The sequence below is a fragment of the Branchiostoma belcheri genome, unplaced genomic scaffold, assembly GCF_001625305.1.
Source record: "Branchiostoma belcheri isolate BF01 breed outbred unplaced genomic scaffold, Haploidv18h27 scaffold35, whole genome shotgun sequence".
NCBI lineage: Eukaryota > Metazoa > Chordata > Leptocardii > Amphioxiformes > Branchiostomatidae > Branchiostoma > Branchiostoma belcheri.
The window spans coordinates 2,104,136-2,127,344 of NW_017803965.1; the positions used below are offsets into that span (position 1 = coordinate 2,104,136).

General features: G+C 39.7%; 2 protein-coding genes across 2 annotated transcripts in view; both read right to left on the reverse strand.

The window, feature by feature from the left end:
- Nucleotides 1-351: 351 nt before the first annotated feature.
- On the reverse strand, nt 352-15,061 carry LOC109475761 (MAM and LDL-receptor class A domain-containing protein 1-like). Its single transcript, XM_019776521.1, has 28 exons — nt 15,049-15,061; nt 14,624-14,812; nt 13,896-14,046; nt 13,307-13,409; nt 12,901-12,985; nt 12,255-12,392; nt 11,659-11,814; nt 11,267-11,364; nt 11,006-11,176; nt 10,612-10,699; nt 10,103-10,282; nt 9,586-9,729; nt 8,767-8,979; nt 8,134-8,277; nt 7,646-7,771; nt 7,000-7,155; nt 6,459-6,607; nt 5,923-6,121; nt 5,320-5,445; nt 4,963-5,019; nt 4,329-4,469; nt 3,650-3,775; nt 3,350-3,422; nt 2,965-3,044; nt 2,246-2,345; nt 1,710-1,776; nt 775-849; nt 352-459 (listed from the first exon to the last, which is right to left on the reverse strand). The coding sequence occupies exons 1-28, from the start codon at nt 15,059-15,061 to the stop codon at nt 352-354; spliced, it is 3,456 nt and encodes a 1,151-aa protein (XP_019632080.1).
- LOC109475762 (MAM and LDL-receptor class A domain-containing protein 1-like) overlaps nt 13,926-23,209 on the reverse strand; it is an 87,152-nt gene continuing 77,868 nt past the window's right edge. Inside the window, exons 132-147 of the mRNA XM_019776522.1 lie at nt 22,515-22,661; nt 21,741-21,838; nt 21,208-21,372; nt 20,515-20,653; nt 20,061-20,195; nt 19,415-19,558; nt 18,786-18,944; nt 18,317-18,429; nt 17,918-18,119; nt 16,914-17,060; nt 16,417-16,529; nt 16,045-16,209; nt 15,739-15,829; nt 15,264-15,432; nt 14,624-14,812; nt 13,926-14,046 (exon numbers count right to left, since the gene is read on the reverse strand). Coding sequence (XP_019632081.1) covers nt 15,344-15,432; nt 15,739-15,829; nt 16,045-16,209; nt 16,417-16,529; nt 16,914-17,060; nt 17,918-18,119; nt 18,317-18,429; nt 18,786-18,944; nt 19,415-19,558; nt 20,061-20,195; nt 20,515-20,653; nt 21,208-21,372; nt 21,741-21,838; nt 22,515-22,661 — 1,907 coding nt within the window. The 3' untranslated portion in view covers nt 13,926-14,046; nt 14,624-14,812; nt 15,264-15,343. The remainder of the gene's footprint in view (nt 14,047-14,623; nt 14,813-15,263; nt 15,433-15,738; nt 15,830-16,044; nt 16,210-16,416; nt 16,530-16,913; nt 17,061-17,917; nt 18,120-18,316; nt 18,430-18,785; nt 18,945-19,414; nt 19,559-20,060; nt 20,196-20,514; nt 20,654-21,207; nt 21,373-21,740; nt 21,839-22,514; nt 22,662-23,209) is intronic.

A 23,209-nucleotide genomic window follows, 5' to 3' on the forward strand; every position in this document is an offset into this window, starting at 1 on the left:
CTATTCAGTTCAATTCAATTCAATTCAAACACATTTAAACAGTCCAAAATATTGCTGTGTTTTCATATCATAAGTTGTAATTGTTCACATATAAAAGCATGAATGCGGGAATGTTAACTTGCTACAAAAAGAAGTGGGGTGTATACAATCTATGATTTGGATACAAGTATTTTCAGGAATTCTTAACCATTATCAAAATTTCTTTGTAAACAAATAGGTAAATGTAACACAATACACCACCTTTCTACTGTCTCAAACTAAGTGTATTTGTTTCAATGTGATTAGTCACGACTTTTCTTCATTTAAACAAAATTATTCTACTGCTGATGATCTAAGTTTTTTCTAAAGTTGCTACGCATTAGAGCTGGATGCTGGAGCATCTATGTCCAGCCCAAAGTCTGCTTCCTTCTTCATACCGTACAGTGGGTTGTCTATTCCAGCAGCATCTGTGCCAAGTTTCTGTCAGAAAACAATATATGGTCAAACTTCATTGCACAACAAATGTGGTAGGTAGATGGCAGATTATAAGATTACTAGCTGGAATAGGTCTAGCAAAATTCTACATATACATGTAGGTTCAACGGGTACTGGCAGAATGCTGAAGAGAACTATTGACTAAGTACCTCATGCAGTGCACATTTTACGTGCTAAGCTACGCTATACTATATTTAGAAAGGGTACAGTAAGCAGTTGTATATATACTAAACATAGTGGCATGGTGACAGGTCTGAGTCTATGAAGCATTACAATTCCTAGAAAGGCCTTGTAACTCACCTGTGGGGTGTCAATCATGTAGGTTGTATCTGGGGTGTCAATCATGTATGACGTATCTACATCACTGAATTTGAACTGTGGAGACAAAACAACAGATCTTGGAATAAGCAACTAGTAAATGTGGCCTGTATCATCAACAGATGTGAGCAATCTGCATTTTACAATCTGCATTTTATATCTGATTGTGATAAATAGAAATTCTTTGATGATAGAAGTTTCAACAGGTTTTGAAACGTATTTCTTGAACTATATAAATGCAGTTATGTAAGTACAAAGAACACCAAGAACAGGGTTAGTTATGTAAGAAGTGAAGGTGTTCAGCACCAAGGACAGGGCTACTTAATATATGAATTGAAGGTGCCTTGAAGTGCCAAATGTTATAGTTTTGGTAAATATTACATGTTTGTGGTCATATTGAGACTAAGTAAGACCTATATATGTCATTAAGCTGATATTCTGCTTACCTATCATTCTTAAGTTTTGTTAAATTTGAATTTCTGTTACATCTGTATTATCATTTTCATGTTTGAATTCCTGAATTTTTGTCACATTTTGTTCTCATGTTTGAATTTACGTTGTTATCATTATTGTTTGTTATACTCAAAATTTTTGTCATCAGTGTTATCCTTGTAAGTATGAATATACAGTTTTTGGATTTTGCCATCATATTTAGAAATTTCTGAGCTTCTTATTATTGTATAATACTATGATGATCACATTATCAGTGTATTTTTATGATATTTTTCGCTCACTGTATTTGCTCCTTTGCTTTGAAAAATCAATAGAAAAGATCTTTTGGTCTAATCTTATTCAAGACCTCATTATTCGAAAGGTTCTCACTTTGATGTGCCCTTGACCATGACTTAACTTACGTCTTGAGGTTGATCAGGTGCACGAAAGGTTCTCATTTTAATGTGGACTTGACCATGACTTACATCTTGAAGTTGATCAGGTTCATAAGTAGGGTTGTTGGTACCATAACCAGGAAGGCCTCCAAATCTCCTGCAGGACAAAAAGACTGGTTAACCTTCATGAGCATCGAATTAGTTCTTGTAACAACTTACCCCTGTCACACTTAGCTGAATATGGCATACCCAAAACTAGCTGAATTCCCCCCAACCATGGATAGAAGTAGGTCGGGAGCAAAGTTGGCTGGGCCAGCTGAGTTTGGCTACGTAGGATACACTTGTTGTTTGGGTGTAGGTTGGGGTGTGGCTGGCATTCAAATTTGACTCAAATCTAACTCAAATTCGATTTGATTTGTATAGAAAGGTAGGTGTGGCCTTGATTCGGTTAGGCTGCTTTTGAACGTCACTCTACTTCGGTCGGCTAGTGTTTGGGGGAAGGTTCTGAATGTGTGAATGTTAACATTTTGGTCTAATGCTATTCAGATGAACAGTACAGTAAATTTTTAGAGCAAATAGAACTTTTGCAAATCAAGGCTTAGTGTACATGTACTTAAAAGACTGACCTGTCTCTGTTGTTTCTTCTGACAACAAAGTAGATGGCCGCCAGGACAGCCATTATAAGAACGACTCCTCCAACAAGACCAATGGCTATCCACATGGTAGCTGAGAAGAAACAAACATGCAAACAATGTCATCCAAATACATATTATGTATCTGTAGTGATGATATAACTTCAAACAATTATAATGGTGTAACTATATACAAGGAAGTATCTAAATCTGCTGCAGATCAGTTTGCATTGGTTTTGGATGATAAATATAAATGTATATGAGAGTCAAAATTCCACTTCTTTGTTTATTGGTGTATATAGAATACTACTTGGAGTATTTGTAGGTATCAGCCCAACTGCAGATTCTATGTCATGCCCACCTGAGAAAACATATTTCAATGCGAAATGTGACGAAATTTGGTGACCCTATAAAGTTGTACCAATTCCAGCATCTGAATCTGGTATTAGAATTTTCTCAAGCAGTGTACTCTGCTCAGGTGAAACAAACTCAAGTTATTCTATTGAGCATTTGGAAGCCTGTGTGCCTAACAGCTAGAACCCTGTGCCTAACTGCTAGAACCCTGTATGAAACGGCTAGTTATTACATGGGCTCTTACCAAACGTTATCATGCCTCAGTTCTGACAAAATACACTTCACTACTGTGTAATGATACACTGCAATCAAATGATATTGTGCAGCACTGCTGGCTACAGAAATGACCCAAAACTCACTATTTGTCCCTCCTCTCTGTTTGTCTGGAGGACTGATAACTTCCAGCTGACAGCGACTGCCACTGAACTTGTCAGTACAACTGGGGAGAAACAAGTTAGAACAATTAGTCACTATTGGCATTACTTACAAGTATCATTGATGTGACTCTCTACATACCGTATTATTCAATGTACATGTATTTCCGACATACATGTAACTTTAACTGGAACTATATCAGATTCTGTATTTTAGTCACTATTGGTATATATAAACTACAGGTATCATTGATATGACTCACTACATACCGTATTATGTATTTTAATGACATAATCTAATTTTGAGCCATACAAAACTTTGACTGGAACTATTTAGATTCCGTAGGGATAGACTAGCATCCAGGCTTACCTGCAATAGAAAGTAGTGGCATCCTCCCTGTATTGACAGAGTCCTCCATTCTGGCAGTAGGTGATGGGACAGCCTAAAAGTATATGACAATGTGGTCAGACCAACAACTTGATGAAAAAAAGACAAATGAGATTATAGTAAAATCAAAAGGCTCAGTATCAACTATGACAGAAAATGGAAATAATTAAGTGTATATTTGAGCTGTGACATGTATGACATCATTTTATGTACTAGTATGTTCTTGACTATTTCTTTTCTCTTTAGAATCCTACATCCTTTTACAAACTTAATGATACGTACTTCCACACAGAGCCTCGTCAGCTCCTGTTGTGCAGTCATCAGTCCCGTCACAGCGGGTAGTTTGACTCAGACAACTGCTGGTGGAACCACAATAGACACTGCTGCCATTACAGGGGAAGTCTCCAGCTGTTATAAGACAGAAAAATACAGTCAGAAACCAAAAAGGTAACATTTGCAAAGCATTATGCTTACCTCCACATGGCCTAGCCTAACACACTACTGTAACAGTAATTTAAAAATAACTGCTCTGTTTATTCTGAAGCACATTCATATAATATACGGTGACCAGCCCTTCCCACTCTGTCCTGCAAAATGTAACCCAACATCACAGGGTATTTGCTACAGTGGCAGTTACCATGGTGACAGACGTCTGGTCCAGGTCATTGACCTTTTGTGTTTGGAGAAGATGAAGAAACAGAGCAAAAACAATATGTTTGTCTTCTGCAAAGGCACAAGTAAACATAAATACAGGTGCTGGTGAGGTACACAATAGACAATGGTGCCATTACCGAGGAAGTTGCCAGCTATAACAAGATGGGGAAATATGGTCAACCTTAAGATTGCTTTTGACAGCAAAATTGTCAAAACATGCAACTTCACTCTGTCAGGTATCTTAGGGACATTTCTTTATTGAGGTCAACAGTATGTATACTTGTAAAAAGAGTTGAGATAAACTTACTACAGCCGACTTCATCTGAGTTGTCACTACAGTCGCTGACTCCATCACACTGGAACATGGCCGACACACACTGGCCGTTTGTACACCTCAGCTCACGGACACCACAAGGACCTGGGTTCACTGTACCTGGGCTCGCTGTACCTGGCAAACATAACAAACAAGGCTTGAACTTACGTACACAGTCAAGTATATGCATGTGTCTGATAAGATTCTTTTGAAAGGAAACTTTATTTCATACCAATGGGAGAATGTCTAGAGAGCCTTAAATTGTTCCTAATCTATACACTCTTTTATAGTCAGTTTGAAATTTGACATTGTGCTATTTTCCAACATTACATAGCAACAGGTGCAGTAACAAACATATTTGTAATTGCAATTGCCAGATGGCCCATTGCAGAGATTAAATTTTGCAGCAGGAGTCTGGGAAAGAAGGTTTTTGCAGAGTTCTATGTTTGCAGTTAACAATTCTGTAGTACAGTACTGTTACAGCTGCAATGGTTTTGCAGTAAAGAGATCACTTCAAAAAACCACAGGAACATTTCCAACTACATGTAATACTATATAGTATTCCATAGTAGAGCTAAGGAAAGCTACATTCTAGGGAATCTTGGTAGCAAGCCTGACTCCCACATACCTGTTGAACCACCTGGTCTAGTCACGGCTGCTGGTGTTGACTGGTACGACGCGGTTGCTAGAAGAGAGAAACAAAGATTTTTGCATTATCTTTACTGTGCTTCAGTTGCACAAGAAAAATCATGCCAAGTTACATGGTAGTAATAGACTATGATGTTGAAGCCTGAATTCATTCTTTAGATTACTATCCAATAACCAGTAGAATGTTAACAATAATTTTAGATTAAGCAACTAGGAAGTAAAAAAAATACTGGGAAGTATGCTTTGACCGATTTTTATAACATCTAAAAAAAGTTTGGTGAAAAAACTTGGCATTCTGGAACAGCAGCAATAGCAAACAGGAATGTGTGAAACTTACGACAACCGGCTTCATCACGTCCATCAGGACAGTCGATGTCACCATCACAGATCCAGACGTCAGGCAGACAGTTGATGAGGGGGAAGTCTGGGCAGTAGAACTGGCCGACTGGGCAGCTGTTTGTCACTGTGGTGAGAGGTAGGGAATTAGATATTAGATATTTCATGCATATCGAATTCTGGATGGAGTGTATCAAGAAGGATATTAGAGAGTGTGTCCTTAATACCAGCTGGAAACATGGCGTTAAAATTAGCCAACTGCAGCCCAACCAGGGACCCCTGCAGCAATATACTTAGTCTAGTACTACTACTCCTACTACTCTCATATCAAACTATTGCAAAAATATAGATGGAAAAATCATAAAAGCAGAGATCTGGGAGGGAATCTTGACTCATTCCCTGAAACAGTGTGCATCACAGTTAAGGCCCAGACATCTTCTCAGACTCTATTCTCATGTAACAGTTGGTACTCTGATCTAGCATTACTTCTAAAATCCCAAAACCAGGAAATTACAATGGTGTGGCTATCATCTATGAAATTTTCAGACACCGGCTTTGAACTTGTAGGTTTTCTGGTCTACAGATTAAAGAAAAGATAACTTACAGTTGGAACAGCCTGGAGAGAAGGAGATGTCATCAATGGCGATGTCACTGCGGTCATTCCCGCCTACTTCAGCCTCCACCACCACCTTGTACATGTCCGAGTTTCCGATGGGGAAGTTTGCGTACTGCCAAGAGTTGCCCTTGTTTCCTGCCTCTATCCACATGAGCTGCCGTGGACCTGATTTGGAGTGTGTGTACACCTGGGGAGGGCACAAGACAGAGACTATATCAGTCACAATCAACTGAAACAAACCTCTGAGTCAGTACATGTAATTTGGTAGCTCAATACATGCACATGATTGCATAATGCAACAAACAAACAAACAAACAAGCGAATGGTTTACTAATAAGAAGTACATTGCAGCTAAAAGCTAAATTGTGTACTGTGTACAATAAAACACAAGGAAAATACAAGTGACATCTTGGCAGGAAATAGTGGATAACCATTATAGTAAAGACTGCAATTTTTTTCAGAAGCATGCAAATTGAGTGAGCAAAAATAGGCAGGACTCAGTATACAAACAGCATGTTCCTTACCTTGAGTGCCCCCATCTGTGGAGACCCATACATGTGATAGAAGAACCTCATCCTACATGTGCCGATACCCGGGGGGAAGTCGGAACTCTCCAGGGCTGCCAGCATGCCTGGTCTCTGGGGCGAGGAACTCTCGATGTACAGGAATCGACCTGGGGGTGGGTGTAGAGAAGCTGCCTTTTCAGAAACTTTTGTTTCCATTTACATGAGCGCATATTAACCATCACTCAACAGAGATTGCAGCTATTATAAACTTTCCAGGAATTATGACAAATGGCTGACATCAGGTGTATTATCTAGTTTTATTTTGCAGAGTCAGCACCTATACTAGTCAATGATTGAATGGCCAATCTTAGTTATGCAAAACAAAATCCTGTAAGCTGATTCAAAGAGCACCCTGCCCTAAATAAAGCAAAGGATACAGCACCCTATCTGTGACAGAAGGGTATGAAGTGCCGTACCACTCTTTGTCATTCTTTGAAGACATTTGAAAAATCTTTATCACCCACAGGAAAGTACACTGCATGAGAGAACTATGACATACCAATGTTGTTGTGAGTGGAGGAAGGCCCAGTGTTGGCTGTAGGTGTGTTTGTAGCAGGACCAGACCAGTCAAAGTCATCGCTGTCTAGTTGTGACCATCCACATCCAATAACAGAGGATGCTACATTGTCAAAGTTGCAGTTTCCAGGCTGGTAGACTGTAAATAAAAAAGAAAACAAGACCTCAATGGATTGGAAAGAACAGAGGGCACACTGATGAAGGACATAAATAATCTTTCTTCTTAAAAAGTCAAGATAGAACATCAGATGTTTGTTACATGAAGTACAGTGACTGTCATATCTCCCAGTCTTTGTCCCTCCTTTGATTTCTTGCCTCAGTGTTATAATTATATTATAGTTTTTAGCTTAAGATTTTTTCTTGCTAAATGTCATCAACTGTGAACTTCATCAATGCAGCATGCTGAGACCCCATGTTCCATAACTCAAAATATCAATATCAATATCAATGTGATGTCCCATTTTCAGGAAAACCCAAGAAATTTCAAATTCATCCCAAATTCATCCCAAATTCAAGAAACCTAATATATATATTATATTATATATAGCCTTCTCTAAGTAGCAAAATGTTTGACAAGCATCAAGATGTCTGAATTTACAAAAGACAGATTCTGCAGAAGTTGTTCATACCACAGCGTGCCTCATCAGTTCCATCAGTACAGTCATTCTTGTAGTCACACACCACATCCTGGCTCACGCACTGTGGCTGGCTTGTACATCTAAACTCATCAGCTCCACATTGCAATGGGGGTGGATCTGTGAAGGATCAATTTATGTAGTAATTGATGGCAATGTACCATACATTTGGTGCAAGATTCTTTTCTATGAGTCAGGGGCAAAATTACATGTTGATATACTAAAGTCCGAAATTCAGGCACAAGACAATTTTTTTAGGTACTCCCCACAAATGTGAGCAAAATTCAAAGTAAAACCAAAGCATATGGGCCTCAGAATTAAATGTGATGAAGACTCCTGGGATTTTATTATAATAAGCTAATGTGCATTCATTTGCATATTCAGAAAAACATACCTTGGTTCAAGTTCAAACTAATTTACATAACTCACAGTTGAAAAAATTTCAAATCAAGAAATTTGATTATATTTTAAACATTTCTTACTTGTAGAGCAGGACACGAAGGAGATATCATCCAGTGCGATGTCTCCCAGGTGATCAGAGCCTCGCATTCCCTCAATCAGCACCACAAACTGGCGTTTGTTGCCAATAGAAACCTCCGCCTGCTGCCATTGGTTACCCTGGTCACCTACAGAGTTGGCATGGCAACACAAGGTTCATAAATCAATCACAATTGAAGGTCAGTCAGAGTAACACATAGTTGAAGGCTCATTTCCAAGTGCAAAATGTACTTGAAGAGAAACTCTCAGATAAGACAAACAAATATCCAATGGTTATAGTTACATGTAAACATCAGTGGTCAACTGTACATTGGTCATAGTTGTACCACCCTTTCGTTAGCTTCATACTAAAAGCTACATGCTAAATGTGATGTCTTTAATATAGAACAATCCAAAGACAATGAAAGTTCATGTATTTGAATACCTAATTGAATGTATAAGGCCATGAAAGCATCTATCTCTAAACTTGCAAAAGTAAAATTATAGCAATCAAATGCATAAACAATAAAAAATTTCACTCTCTTCCTACAGACATTGCTTTAGATTCTCTCTCACCTGTCCTCAACTTCTAATCGACCATATAATCCCCTGCCCCGCCCACACCTGACTTGTCTCACCTGTCTTACTCCAGACCAGATCAGTCAGGCCACTGTTGACAGACTTGATCTTTACGTTGAGCATGCCAGTGCCTGTCCCGTACATGTGGTACCAGAAGCGCAGCTTGCAGGTGGTGCTGGACACCTGGTAGACACCTGTGGTGATGTGAGCGATGTCTCCCATAGACACACCTGCAGATGTGCTGCTCTCGATGTACAGGTAGTGGCCTGATACTGCAGCAGGACAGAAGTAGACTCGCAGGTAAGAGAGACAAGTGGTAAGGCCACATGGTACAACAGTGTTCTGAAGCCTGGAATTTTTTTCATCATCTCAATTTTGTTTGACGCAACATAATGGTGATCCTCTAAAATGCTATTTCCTGCATTTCGAGGGGCCAATTCTGCTTGCCGTAGTAGTTTTATGACATACTGTACATGTACATATCCTTACGACAAATTTACTAAAAATTAACGTAACTATGAAACAGCATATCACACCAGTTTTGTACTTTCAGTTGCCAAGTTCAAGGAACTGGATGGTTTGAGCCACCTAGACAGGTTTTCTACCATGCTCATGTGTTTATCCCAAAACATCTTACAGCATGCTCTCCTTGGTACTGAAATGCCGACTGCTAGAGAATATTCAAAGGCAAGTCAAACTCTACTACTGGATAAACTTCCAGATGTTTCGAGTGACACCTGTCATTCTAGTAGTAGAGTTTGATTTGTCTTTGAATATTGTTTACCTGGATGTCTACCTTCATCGACATAGCACAGAATACATTAAAAATGCACATAGAGGGCTTACAAATATTGTTACATCAGAACATTCTGGAGTACCTGAGTTGGTGGTATGGTCCTGACCAGGCCCAGTGCCAGAGGATGGGGTGTGGCCCTGGTGAAGTGTCCAGTCAAAGTTGTCACTGGCAGAGTTCTTCCACCCACAGAGAGGGGCAAAACTGCTCTCAAAGTCACAGTCATTCCCTGGCAGACACAAGAACAAAGAAATGTACAGACACAGCAAAAGTACAAGGACTTTTGTTTTTAAGGCCTTTGATACACAAATAATACACAAATGGAGCTCCATTAGGATAGTACAAAAAGCAAATTTTCTAGTCATTTCTTTGGAAAGTATTACTAACTTAAAGTTGAATCAACCTTGGATCATTGGAAATACTGGTAAGTGCCATTCAGGACATAGGTGCCAAAATTACGTTACGAGTTTCTTTAAAAGTGGAAATAAATTACAATCTGATGAATATTTTTTTAATCAAAATATTTCAATTTTGGTGCAATAATATCACACAACGCCCCCTTAATGCACAAAACATATAGTACAAGAGGTTTACTAACTCACCACAGCTGTTTTCATCAGAAGAAGGCACAGTGGAGGTGCCGTCCTGACAGTCATCGATGAAGTCACACTTCTTGTAAGGTGCGTAGCAGGTGTCACTGTTGGTACACTTCAGCCAGCCTGTAGGGCAGCTGGGGTGTTGGGTGGGAGGGGGGCTGAGAGTGGGGCCATCTGGCAGTTGGCCTATAGAAGAAGAAAACATATATTAGTATCTTGAGTTCATGAAACACGTGTCACCTCTAAGTCAGTAAAAAAGAAGGATTTCAACTGATACCAGTATGGATGACTTACCGTCATAAATGCTGCAAAAAATCAGCATGTTATGGTTTGTTGCAAAAGTCCGTAAACTCACAATACCAGCTTTGTATTCCTGTGGTCCAGCAGCATTTTTTTTGGGTGGAATTTTTTTTACTCTCCCACGCGTACTAGTTTGAAGGTCTTCAGGGGATGTCATCCATAAGATTCAGTCAGTGTAGCCTATGACATAAAGAGGAGTACTGGGGACTGCTTACCTCCTTTCACACATTCCATTGTCATGGAGATGTCATCAATAGAGATGTCACCCATCGGACCTGTTCCACGGACACCCTCAATAACCACCTGTTCAAGGATAGAACCCAAACAATAAACAAACAAATAAACAAGATTATCATTACCTTCATACAAGTCATATTAATACATAGTTGCGACACTAATTTTGTTTGTTCTTAGATTAAAAAAGCAATGTTGCAATACTTAGATCCTTTGCAATCAAAGGACTGCTATAAATAAAAGCACTGTAATTATTCCATCCTTTACAATATTGAAGATGACTGTCAGTGTACTATTGCACCACCGGGTAACAAAAAAGCCTGATACTTTCTTTGTCTTTAGTCCAGGAGTAACCAGAAAGAAAGAAGAGAGTACCTCAAAGTTAGTAGACCCTGTGAAGTCCACCTCCAGTCTCCGCCAGAAGTTTCCTTGGTCTCCGGTAATGCTGGTCATGAGAGTCAAGCCATTGGACTGGAGGTAGCTGGTCCTTCTGTAGACATTCAGCGAGCCCACATCTACACCATACATGTGGTAGAACAGCCTCAACTGGGGGAAAATTATACAGATTATTAGTTTCAAACTTTCTTTAAAAAAACACTAGAAACCAAGTTTATATTTGAAGTAGACAGTACTCACCTTACAACCATCATACGCCTGACTGAAGGGAGGGGTGCGGATCCGAGCCTTGTCACCAGGTTGTCTGGGTGCTGAGCTCTCAATGTAGATGTAATGACCTACACAGACAGACAGACAAGATCATGTCACCAACAGTCATTTACTGCAATCCCAGGTTTCTAGGCCGTTTTTTACATGATGAGTGCCTCCTAACAGAAAAAATCACATCACAAATACAAACTGTTTTCTGGACAGTTACTGGTACATCTATGCCGTCATTTTGTAGTGGACATGTAACATGTAACCAGGCTACTGTCATTGTCTTGGGTGACCTTGAATATTGCAATACTTGTACTGCCAATAAGTAGTAATATCAACCAACCAACAATGACAGCATAAAAACAGCGGCCCACCTGTGGGATCTCTGTTGGTATGATCCACACTGGGACCTGTACCAGATGAGGCCGTGCTACCGGCTCTTAGTGTCCAGTCAAAGTCATCAGATGCCTCCTCAATCCAGTACCGCGGGCACTTGTCTGTCTCAAAGTCACAGCGAGCTGGGTACCTCTCTGAAAAGGTTGAACGTACTTTTGTTACTGTTCATAGCAAATAGTTTCATGATCACTGTCCTCTAGGTTTTGAATTCAGAACTGACACATTTGTATTTGAGTGTTTTACAAGAAAAACAGGAAAATCAGCCACAATTATGATCAAATCTAGAAAACTTTGCTTTCAACTTCTTGCAAATGTATATGGTATGTTGAACCTCTTGGTTGAACAGCATCTATAGATGCTGTGCTCAGAAACTCTATTTTTACAAGCCAAAATTTAAATCTGATAAATTGTTTGCATAATGCTTCTTGTTAATCAATTTCATTACTTTGAGCAGTGAGTTCTATACTCCTGCTTTGTACAGTTGTTACATTAGTGGCAAACCAATATAACCATTGAAGCTAAATAATGTACCCTTTTCCTACAGGGGATTTGGAAAGATGATAAACTTAATTACCACAGTGTCCACTGAGGCTGTCCTCATCAGACCTATCTCCACAGTCGTCCACAAAGTCACAGTGCTGGGACTGGGGGATGCAGAAACCCAGCGCACACTTGAACTGATCAGCTGTACACTGGGCACCCTGGTCTGGCTCTGTAGAAAAACACATGGTCATAGAAATGTACATGTGACAGCATGTCGACAGAATGTACTGCACCTGCGTGAAACCTGGATTTTTCACAACTGTCATAGGAAATTTGGTAAAAATTGCATCAAAATCTTGCCCATTGCAGATGATGTCCTTGAATCTATAGACAGGATGTCATCCTTAAATATGCAAAATACAACCTTAAATGAGATGTTTTGCCAAAGTGCTACGCACAACACATTACAGGTTTTGAGCAAGCACAGTACAATCTGCCGATGAGCTATCTTAACACTAACACAACAAAGTGTCCCTCGAAAAGCTCCCCAACTAAGTACAATTTTGCTAGAGTTGTGAAAATCAAGATTTAATGAGTGTACAGCCAACCCCTTGTGCATATGGTCTCTATGGAAACTGTTGGTTATGATTGCTCTTAATATTTTCAAACTGCTTTGCCATATCAAAAATCCAAAGCATCAAGGAACCAAGCATCACATAAAATTGGTGTGGCCTTACCTGGTGGCATGCACTGTCGGAACTGTACATCATCAATACTGATGTCTCCTACCCAGCTGCGGCCTCTTCTGGCTTCAATCATAATCTGGGTGCAAAGAAACAACAAAAACAGCTGAACTAGAGTTGTTGTACACCACTTCAGAACAAGACCATGATTCTACAGGTGCAAAGGCATTAACACATGTTTTGACCAGAAAATTGACTTGAAAATTGGGACTGAAATTATATATCAGTTGCCTTTAACAAGGTACAATCATACACTTATACACTGCCAGTCTATAACCACATGTTGATCTTTTGGTACAACCAGTCCGTATTGCCTGAGGAAGGTGACTGTCACCAAAACTGCAGATGGTTGTATACTGGTTGTCTACAAAGGACTTTGTTTAACTACAATTTTACTGACCTCAATGTTCTGGTTGGTGCCCAGGAAGACCTGGCCCTCCTTCCAGACATTTCCTTGCTCACCGTCTATCTCAAACAGCTCCACCTGCTGACCACTAAAGACTCTGCAGGGTGTGAAACAAGCAAAACTATCAGTAACAATTTTAGTGATTAGGTAACAGCTACAGCTGTTTAATATCTATTCTAGGCCACAATAATCCATTTCTTGCTTCTCTGATTGCTAAACATGAAAACAAAGTCCAAGGAAGAAAATCTGCCTCAGAGTCTGTTCACTACCTGTGTTTCAGGGAGTGAACAGAGTCAGAAGCAAGTTTTCCTCAAATCTCGTCTGTTTTTGTTTTGTCTTCTTACTAAAATTCTACATTAATACATGTCTGAAAACTAACAATCAAAATGATATGGATCTAGCTAAATGACTAGTCAAAGGCTATTGCTAGGGATTGATCTGTGAGTTAGTAAAAGTTAGATTTCTGAAATAATTGTTTTTTGCTATTGCTTACCAAAGCATACCCTTGTCATATCAATTATATTAGTACATGTACATTGGCACACTCCTCTGTCCTTAAACATAAGGTAATGGCTGTATTGACCTGTAGATGTGCAGTGAGCCGATACTGGACCCGTGCATGTAGTACCAGAAAGACAGCACACACTGGGACCCCGTACGGGAGATCACTGGTGTGATGATCTGTGCGGTGTCCTGGAAACTTCCAGGTGAGCTGTCCGCAAACAGGTAATAACCTGAGGACATATGGGACTATGTTAGAAAAGTACTAATATCATAGCGACCTGGATACTTGTACTTTTTGACCTATTAGATCTCACTTTCTGATGAGACCATTTGACGTTTAATTTGACCTTCCTATCAATCTGCAGTTACTCCATTTCCCACTTCCTCTAAACAAGTATTTGATTAACTATAGACACACAAGCAAACAAAGAGTTAGAGATAATAACAGCAAAATAAAACGTTCATATACAAAGGTAAAGATACAAATACAGTATATATTGTATCCAAAAATGATTTCAACAGGTTGGTAGAACACTGACACAGGCTACTCAATGATGCAGGCTACTCATGAGAAGGTGAAAAGACCTTGTAACAAGTACAACCAAATAAGTGGTAGAACAGCATTAAAAAATGTCCCTTGCAGGGGTCCACACAAAAAAAAGTCTAGGGACAGCCTTTTTTCTAGGGTCGTCGTGAAACAGGAAACACAACTTTTTCCTAGCCCTAAAAAGGGCAGAGAAGCACTGGTTGTGTATCCTACATCCTACAATTTAAAATATTGACATTCTAACTTGCTGCTGAACTAACCGTCTCCTGTTCCTGAGGTATGGTCCACACCAGGCCTGATGTTATTGGAGGCTTCAGAAGGAGTTCTGTCCTTCCCCTGCCCTGTCTGCCAGCGGTAGTACGTGACGGCACGTGATATTCGTGGTCCGTCTGTGTCCAGAGAGATCCAGCCACACAGGTCTCCTCCAGTAAAGTCACACTTTTCACTCACTGGGAAACAAATCAATGGAAATCATGATATTATGTTATTCTTGATACAACCAGCAGTGTTAGGTACTCATGAGGACACATAGACACATGGGTGGGGTCGTGTGGTGTAACACTTTAAAGTGGTTGACTCAGAAACAAGAGGTCCTGGGTTCGAACCCTGCCATGCCACCGGTATTGTGCCCTTGGGAAAGGCACTTTACACGACTATCTTCACTTCACTCAGACAAAATGAGTACTGTATTGTCCCATGTTAGTGGTGGCATTAAAAAAGGGTTGGGAAAAATTGAGTGTGCCATCACCATGTCTTGTGACTACATGTTGGAATAAAAAAAAACCACCACCATCCTAAGCAGAATATTGCCATCCTTGATAGAGAAAGTAAATGGTTGGTTTAATCTAATAGTATCAAACAGCCTGTTAAAGTTTATAATGTAAAAGTATATGCACTTACCACAGCCATCTTCATCTGAGGAATCTCGGCAGTCTAAGTTGAAGTCACAGACTCTGCTGCTGTCAATGCACTGACCGTTCCTACACTGGTACTGGGTGGGGGTGCAGACGGTGGGGCCTGCACTGGTGGGTGGGGGGGAAGTAGTGGCCGGGGGAAGGGGGCAGCTGGCCTGTAGGAGTAAGAACATGAACCACAACTGAATGGTACTGAAATCTTAATTGCAGATAATGTATCACATTGCATACTGTATCACATTGCAGAGTCTGAATTGAGTCTACTACATGTAGATCGTGTATTATACGCTGTATGTTGTGAATAATTTTTACAACTCATTTTATATATAAGTAAACTTCTGTCTCTAATAGAAAGTAAATTGAATGCTGAATTATGTTGCTGAGTGAACATATAGCTCTATTTCTATTTTTTCATAATGTGAAAAGGGAGCAACATATAATGATGCATTTTTCAAAATTACCTGGATAGAGTTGACAGCCATCGGTGAAACTGATGTCATCTATGCCAATGTCTCCCTGATAACTGTCTCCTACCACAGCCTCCATTACAATCTGCAAGACAGGCAACAACATTTTATTATAATTATCTTCGTTTCTGTATGAGGCATTAATATGATTAGTTTGTTTACTTGAGTTGCGCCACCATTATGTCCGTTTTCTGTGATCCAAATAAAAAAAATACCTTCTGTTTCATCTTGACTTGATTAATCTTTTATTAAGAGATGTCAAAGAGGTAAGAAAATTATCTAACATGGCCTAAAAGTTACCTGGAATGGAGTCTCACTGGTGATGTTGACATAGAACCTGTTCCACATGTCCCCAAAGTTTCCATAATGGTTCATGATGCGCACACCCTTCCCACTGTTGTACTGTCTCTTGTACACATTCAACTCCTCTACATGCTCACCGTACATGTGGAACCAGTAACGCATCTGAAAAAAAAAATTTAGACATTTTGAAGCTGCTCTTGGACAGTGATCCAGTTTATCTCACTAAAGAGTTTAGCATGCATGTTGGCTGAAGGATAACAGCCAGGATACAAACTCCCAACTATGCAGACTCCTTACTGAATTGTTACCGTCAGACCACAACATTCACTCCCAGAACAGATAAGTGTATTAGCTTTAATTTCAATGTACCTGACAAGTTGAGGGAATGATGGGGGTAGGGGTAGCTGCAAAGACAGGGCTGATGAGCCAAGCCTGATCACCATAGCTCTGTGGGCTGGATGTCTCAGCAAACAAGTAGAAACCTGGTGCAACAAAAAAATAGAACTTTATACAAATGCCTTTAAATTTGTTAAAACTGATCATATAAACTCTGCTTAAAGAGGGGGCTGTCAAAGCATATATGGTTGTCTATAATTCTCTTAGAACCATAGACTGAGGAAAGCAGACATACAGTTAACATACAGACTGTTAACAATCTTTTCACATAGACAGAAATAAATGTACATGTATTATCCTTATTTTGCTGGTTCAAAACATGTTTTTAATTAATGATATGGCTACACATGTATATATTTGTAACCATGACAAAATCACAAACCCATGAGGCATGCCATTCGTCAGCAAAATCTAAATTTAGTACAGAGCAGAAACATTTTTGTTGACTAAACGAAATCTTGTACACTTACCAAACCTGGTGCCAGTAGTGTGGTCTCTTGAGGGGCCGCTCCAGTAGGTAGAGGTGGTACCATTGTTTCTCATCCAGTCAAAATCATCTTCATTTGATTGTTGCCAAGTACAGAGGTCTGCCTCAAAGTTACAATGGATCAGTTGAGCTGTGGATGATACAAAGAGGTAACATTAAATTAAATTAGATACAGACACATTGTGGCAACAAGTGGCCGAGTGGCTGGGCAAGTGAACACGAGATCGAGAGGCCAAGGGTTTGATTCCTTGCATTCTTGGCTAGACGTTATGTCTTTGCGAAAGACACTTCCCTCACTACACCCAGGTTTTTTTACGCTACATCCCTCACTCCACCCAGGTGTAAAATAGGTACCTGCCCTCAGTTGGGCTCTGCCTTGCAATACCATGCCCACGACTCACTGCGTCAGAAAGGCTAGAGGACTACAGGACTACCTTTACCTTAACAGACACATTACTCATTAGATGCACAGTTACAAACTTGGGATTTATTGGCCTAAGAATTGTGACTTTTTCCTTAGCATATCTGTTCTCATATCAGAAGAAAATTTGGGATATGAAAACCATCTTCTGTCATAATACTTATTCAATGTTTATGTCCTTGGTGCTGAAGGTTTAGTGTTTTTAAAACTATTACACATCCTTCTGAATTCCAGGTGACAAATTTGGGGTATAAAAACCATTTACTATCATACTACTTAGCCTGTGGTTATGTCCTTGGTGCTGAAGCTTTAGTGTGAACAAAATCATTACACATCTTTCTGAAACTCATATTTTCCCAGAACTATCAGAGAGTGGAACTCCTTGACACCAATTACAACTAGGGCATCATCACTAGAAAGCTTTAAGCAACACCTACATCAGGTCTTGGTGTAATATAGCTAGCTGCCACTATGCTGCGTGCCTGTGAAGCTGGTGTGTTATGCCAAAGGGCAGTTATACCGGCTTTACTGATACAGATGAATTGCACGTGACCAATGTTACTTACAGCACAGTAACTCGTCGGTGTTGTCACCACAGTCGTCAGATAAGTCACAGACAAGTGCGTTCTCGATGCAGGCCCCATTGCCACACTGCCACTGTCCGGGGCAGGACTGCTGAGGGAGAGGGAAGTCACATCCCCTCAGGGCCACATCATCCACCGCCACTGCACCGTTGTACTGCCCAGTGTAGGAATGCCTGAAGATCAGCTGTAAAAAAAACAATGTACACAATACAACAGTCATAAGGTTCATACATGTAATGTGTATACAACACATGTACTTATGTGTTTTAAAGTTAAATTTTTCTTTCAACATAAAGAATGGTTCTCACCTACAGTGTTTGACCAGTCAGAACATAAGTTTTAACTTGAAACAAGCAGGCTCCATTAAGGTTGGAAACGTACCTTGAAATCTTGTCTCCTGCGTCCAATAGACACACTGCCGATGGTCTGCCAGCTGTTCTTGTTGTTTTCAGAATTGGTGGATGAAATTCTCCATAGGGAAGTACGACCGCCCTCTGGTAGGTAAACAGGTATGGAAGATCCTTTAAACTTTGGTATGCTATTGTCCACACTTGGCTGATGTTTCAAGTTAAAATTTTGGGCATGCAGGCCTAACAGATACTAGAATAAACAGAACTTAAAATGCCAAAATATTGATGCATACTACAACTATTATCAGATATGAAAATGGCAGATGCCTTTTCTGAATATGCAATCTTTGTGCATATTGTAATAAAGTATTATACATTTTCAACTCAATCCTAACTTCAAGGGCTATGACTTGAGAAACACATAATAAAAGCATGGCTAGGCTATTTCATAATCATATTGAGTTAACTTGCAATACAATGAAAGACAAAGGTTTCCATACCTGTGTCCATCAGCAGCTCTAAAGTTCCAGCATTTGATCCAAACATGAAGAAGGCAAACTCCACCCTACAGGCTGCCGCAGCACCGTTGAACGTTCTACTGCTCAGTTCTGCCACACCGCTAGAGGTCGGAGGTGTAGAGTCCACGTACATAAAGTACCCTGGAGTACAAAAGAGGATACTTAAAGGTGGCACTAATTGTGTTCTGACCATTACAGTTCCACAGTCAAAAATAGAAGCACTGAGAATGTGTGCCATATGGCAATGCTATATCGGAAACTGAAGACACACTTATAATACTTTGTTTCCTTTAGCGTGAAATAACAAATTTATCCTAGGCTTAAGTGTTTGACTACTGTGTTTGACTACTGTTACACTGCAAAGCTGGTCTTACACCATTGGGCTATCACATAGAGATACAGTAAAACCTGTTTAATTGACCACCTCTACATAGGGACCACCAATGTGACCACTTTTTGGTTGTTCCTTAGATAATTTTCCCATTGACACAAGCATTAAGAGTCCTGCCTATAGTGGCCACCTGTCCACGCAGACCAGATTCTATAGGTCCCTCAAGTGGCCTTCTGTGGCAATTTTGACTATAGTAAAAATAAATGGTCATATCTCATACCAAGGCTGCTCTGCTGAGTGTGGTCTGTACTGGGTGAGTTGGGATCTCCCTGTGTGTCAGCTCCTGTAGTCCTGGTCCAGTTCATGCTGGCTCCTGGTTGGTTGTTCCACCGACAGTTGTCTCTCTCAAAGTTACAGATTGTGTCTGGATGTAGGCAAAAATACAATAATATAACACTGGAAAAGGCAAAGTATTCAAAGTAAACATTCCCAATGCAAACTATGCTTGCGAGCATGTTGGATGGCTTCAGGCACATGTACATGTATATGCATTGTCAATGCTTCCTGTAGTACATGCGTTGTTTGTTTCTATTTTATTTAGCCAGGGTATTACACAGTAGTCAGATGATATCTAAACAAAAATGAACAAAAAATGCTGTGGATTTGAAAAACTCAATCAATCATATAACTGGATATCACCAAGATTGCAAAACATTATGACAGAAAATAAGATTCCATAATACAGAGGAACATGTAGAAATACAAGGCTAAACATTTAACAAATTCCTCAACTTATACTCTTCAGCAAGCCTTTGGAAGACATTTAGGAACGTAGATATGGAAAACATCCATTTCTGGAATGATTTCTCTTATGTGTATCAAATGTTTGGGAAAACTTAGAGCCACCAACTGGAAGCATGACTTACTGCAGTCTGTCTCGTCTGAGCGGTCGCCACAGTCAGGCCTGAAGTCACACCAGGCCGTCTCAGACACACACTGACTGGAGGTGGCAAAGTCACTGCAAGGTCGCTGGCCAACTGGGCAAACCATCGCGGTTGTTGCTATGGGAACATATAGAACAATATTTTCCTCAACCTCTATTTAACCGGGAAATGTACACAATACACTCTTTTGCCTTAGCCGCTTTGCAAGAGTTCAAGGTCAATGGTCAGGGGTCTTGTTTACATATCAACACTATTTAATTATAGTATCAAACAATACAGTTATAGTAGTTTAAAACATGAAACAAGCTCCAATGCATTGGCAGTTAATGAAGCAAAGTGACAAAAAGGTAACTGTGCAAACCAACCCTGGCCTATGTATTATTACCTACATGTATTCCACATCTTTTAATAAAAAAACCTGCCCACTAGTACTGACCTGGTGTTGTAGTTGGGGGAGGGGTAGTAGTTGGAGGGGCAACTGTTCCTGCATATGCTGTGCAGCCTTCTGTAAATGTGACGTCATCTATAGAGATGTCTCCAGCCACACCCAGCCCTCGCACTCCCTCCAGAATCACCTGTAAATACAACAGAGGTCAGCTGTGTGTCTATGTGATTTTACGTGATATTTTGCTAAGATCACAAAACTTACTTATCGTTAAGAATGTGGGACTATTCCTAAGCCACTGATCATGACCTCAAAGATGAAGTCATACCCTACAGTAATATACTTGAAAGATTGGACACTTTTCACCTTGTATGCTATAATAATTGTATGTTCTTTTGCAATTAGCCTTCAGATAAGAGTTTGCCATGTAGTTTGTTTTAAAAATGATTAATTAAGATTACATAATGCTATTAGTTTATTTACATGAGTAGGGGTTTGATTAAGTGTGAAGATATATGCATTTGCAAGTACCACATACCAAATCACACAGCTATACAAAAGTCATAGCATTTTCAGTTGCTACAAATGAGTATCTAGTTCAAGCCTTTTGTACTTCAACAACCTTAATCATAACCTTTAGAAGGTGACAGTCCATGGTTTTTAAGAAAAGTTATAACCTTTAGAAGGTGACAGTCCATGGTTTTTAAGAAAAGTAGTCAGCTATCAAGACAAGATAATGCTAACCTGGAATGGTTCAGTGCTGGCGAGTAAGACATTCCGTCGGAGCCAGGCATCACCCTGGTCCCCTGCTAAGCTGTCCACACCCCTCATGTCATCACTGCCGATGGGCTTGATGTAAACATTCAGGTTCCCAATGCCAATGCCCAGCATGTGGTAGTAGAACCTTAGCTGAAAATTGGATTAAAGATGTCAGATACTCAAGCCTTTCCTTTGTAGGGAAAACAGCTTCAATTTCATTCAATTGAACGTGTTCTGATAAGCATTGGTGTATTATTTGCGTCTGTTTGATGATATTACAGGACATCATAATTCATTTTTTAATTCATTTATTTGAAATTGCGACATCATACTCTCCTCCAGTTCTGACAGCAACCATAGTTGGGTGGTTTAAGAGGCCATATTTATGTTTATCAATTGGCTGGTAAAAATGGACAAGAGTACCATTCAATACATTTGATTCAGCACTGCTCAATTCTACATAAGCAACAGTTTTTGTGGTTCAATTCTGGAGGAATATGGTTTGCAAGATTACGTACATAGCAGTCCCTGGGGTTTGCATCGATGATGAAACTGGCAAGTTGTGCTATATCTCCAGGCTGTCTGGGTAAAGATGTCTCCACATACAGGTAATAGCCTATGGGGAAATAATTGCAAGAGAAGATGTAGAGGCAATAGTTACAGTATTGTACAGTACAGTACACAATTCTTTACAACCTCAATAGGAATGATTTCATAACACTGAAACTTTCAGCACCAAGGACATAAACAATGGATACCTAGTTTTGCAGAAAGCGGTTATGATATACCTTTTGATATCAAAACAGATATGCTAAGGGGCTACAGCCAAACCTATTTAAGTACAGTCAAACCTGTACAAGTGTTCACATCTACATCCAGATTATCTGACTAATGTAACCACTTTTTGGTGGTCCCTTAGATCATATTTTGCATTGACACAAGCATTAAGAATCCTGTCCACAGTGACCACCTGTCCACATAGAACAGATTTCATGGATCCCTTGGGTGGTCATTCAAAGTACTGATTTGCATGTTTACTTGCCCATCACCCATCACTCAACTGAGATGGGGGCCAACATTGTTTACTGGATACCTTTGACCCAGTGTTGAAGTCACACTTCAGAATCCATGTGACAAGCCTCACTGGGTCATTTTATGACGAAGACCAGACTGACTGGTCAAAAACTCTAGGTGAGAACAATCCTTTGTGTTGAAACAAAGCTTTTAACTTTAAACCTGTAGCTAGCAACACAGATGAACTTTCATGACAGATTTGCATGTATTTATCTTACCGCTAGTTGTGCCAGAGGTATGGTCCACTTGTGGGCCTGTACCATCAGAGCTGGTGTGCCCACGGTGCCTCCTCCAGTCAAAGTCATCATACTGCAACTGTGTCCAATCACACAGGTCCCTCTCAAATGCACACATGGGCACGGACCCTGGGGAAGACACAGTACATGGGAAATGTGTTGTATTTTTTTACAAGACAATGTACTATGTATAACAGACATTTACTTTGTTTTGCAGTCACTGCTAAAGAGAAAATGGGATGATTTTTTAATGATCTTTTGGGGCTTATTTGCCATCTAAAAATTGCTATAATTGCCACACATAAATACTTAGTATAAGTAAAATTAGCCCACATTTATAATAAGCCTTACATTGATAGCAGTGTTCATTTCTCGAAACTGAAGTTGAATCACATGTTTTAGCATTGCATATTGTGACAACTTTTTTTGCACAAAACTTTTAAAATTATTCTGAATCAACAATTTAATAAGAAGTACTTTGCAATCTCCTCTCTTTTGCATTCCGTCTTAATAACTTCTTCCCTATGTATCATTTATTGCATTCTTTCCCTATATCCTTGCAAAAATATTAAAGACTACCACTAGACACTTCTAAGACAAAGTTTTTCTTTGGATCTGACTAAACATGGTATATGTAAATGGTTACACATACGACATTGTCCAACGGATTCATCTGA

What these genes read in the sequence shown, in the direction of transcription:
- LOC109475761 (XM_019776521.1), bottom strand. An exon ending in ACGTGATGAAGCCGGTTGTC is followed by an intron (nt 5,020 to 5,319) that starts GTAAGTTTCACA and finishes TCTCTCTTCTAG; the next exon opens with CAACCGCGTCGTACCAGTCA. An exon ending in ACAGAGAGGAGGGACAAATA is followed by an intron (nt 2,346 to 2,964) that starts GTGAGTTTTGGG and finishes GTTTCTTCTCAG; the next exon opens with CTACCATGTGGATAGCCATT.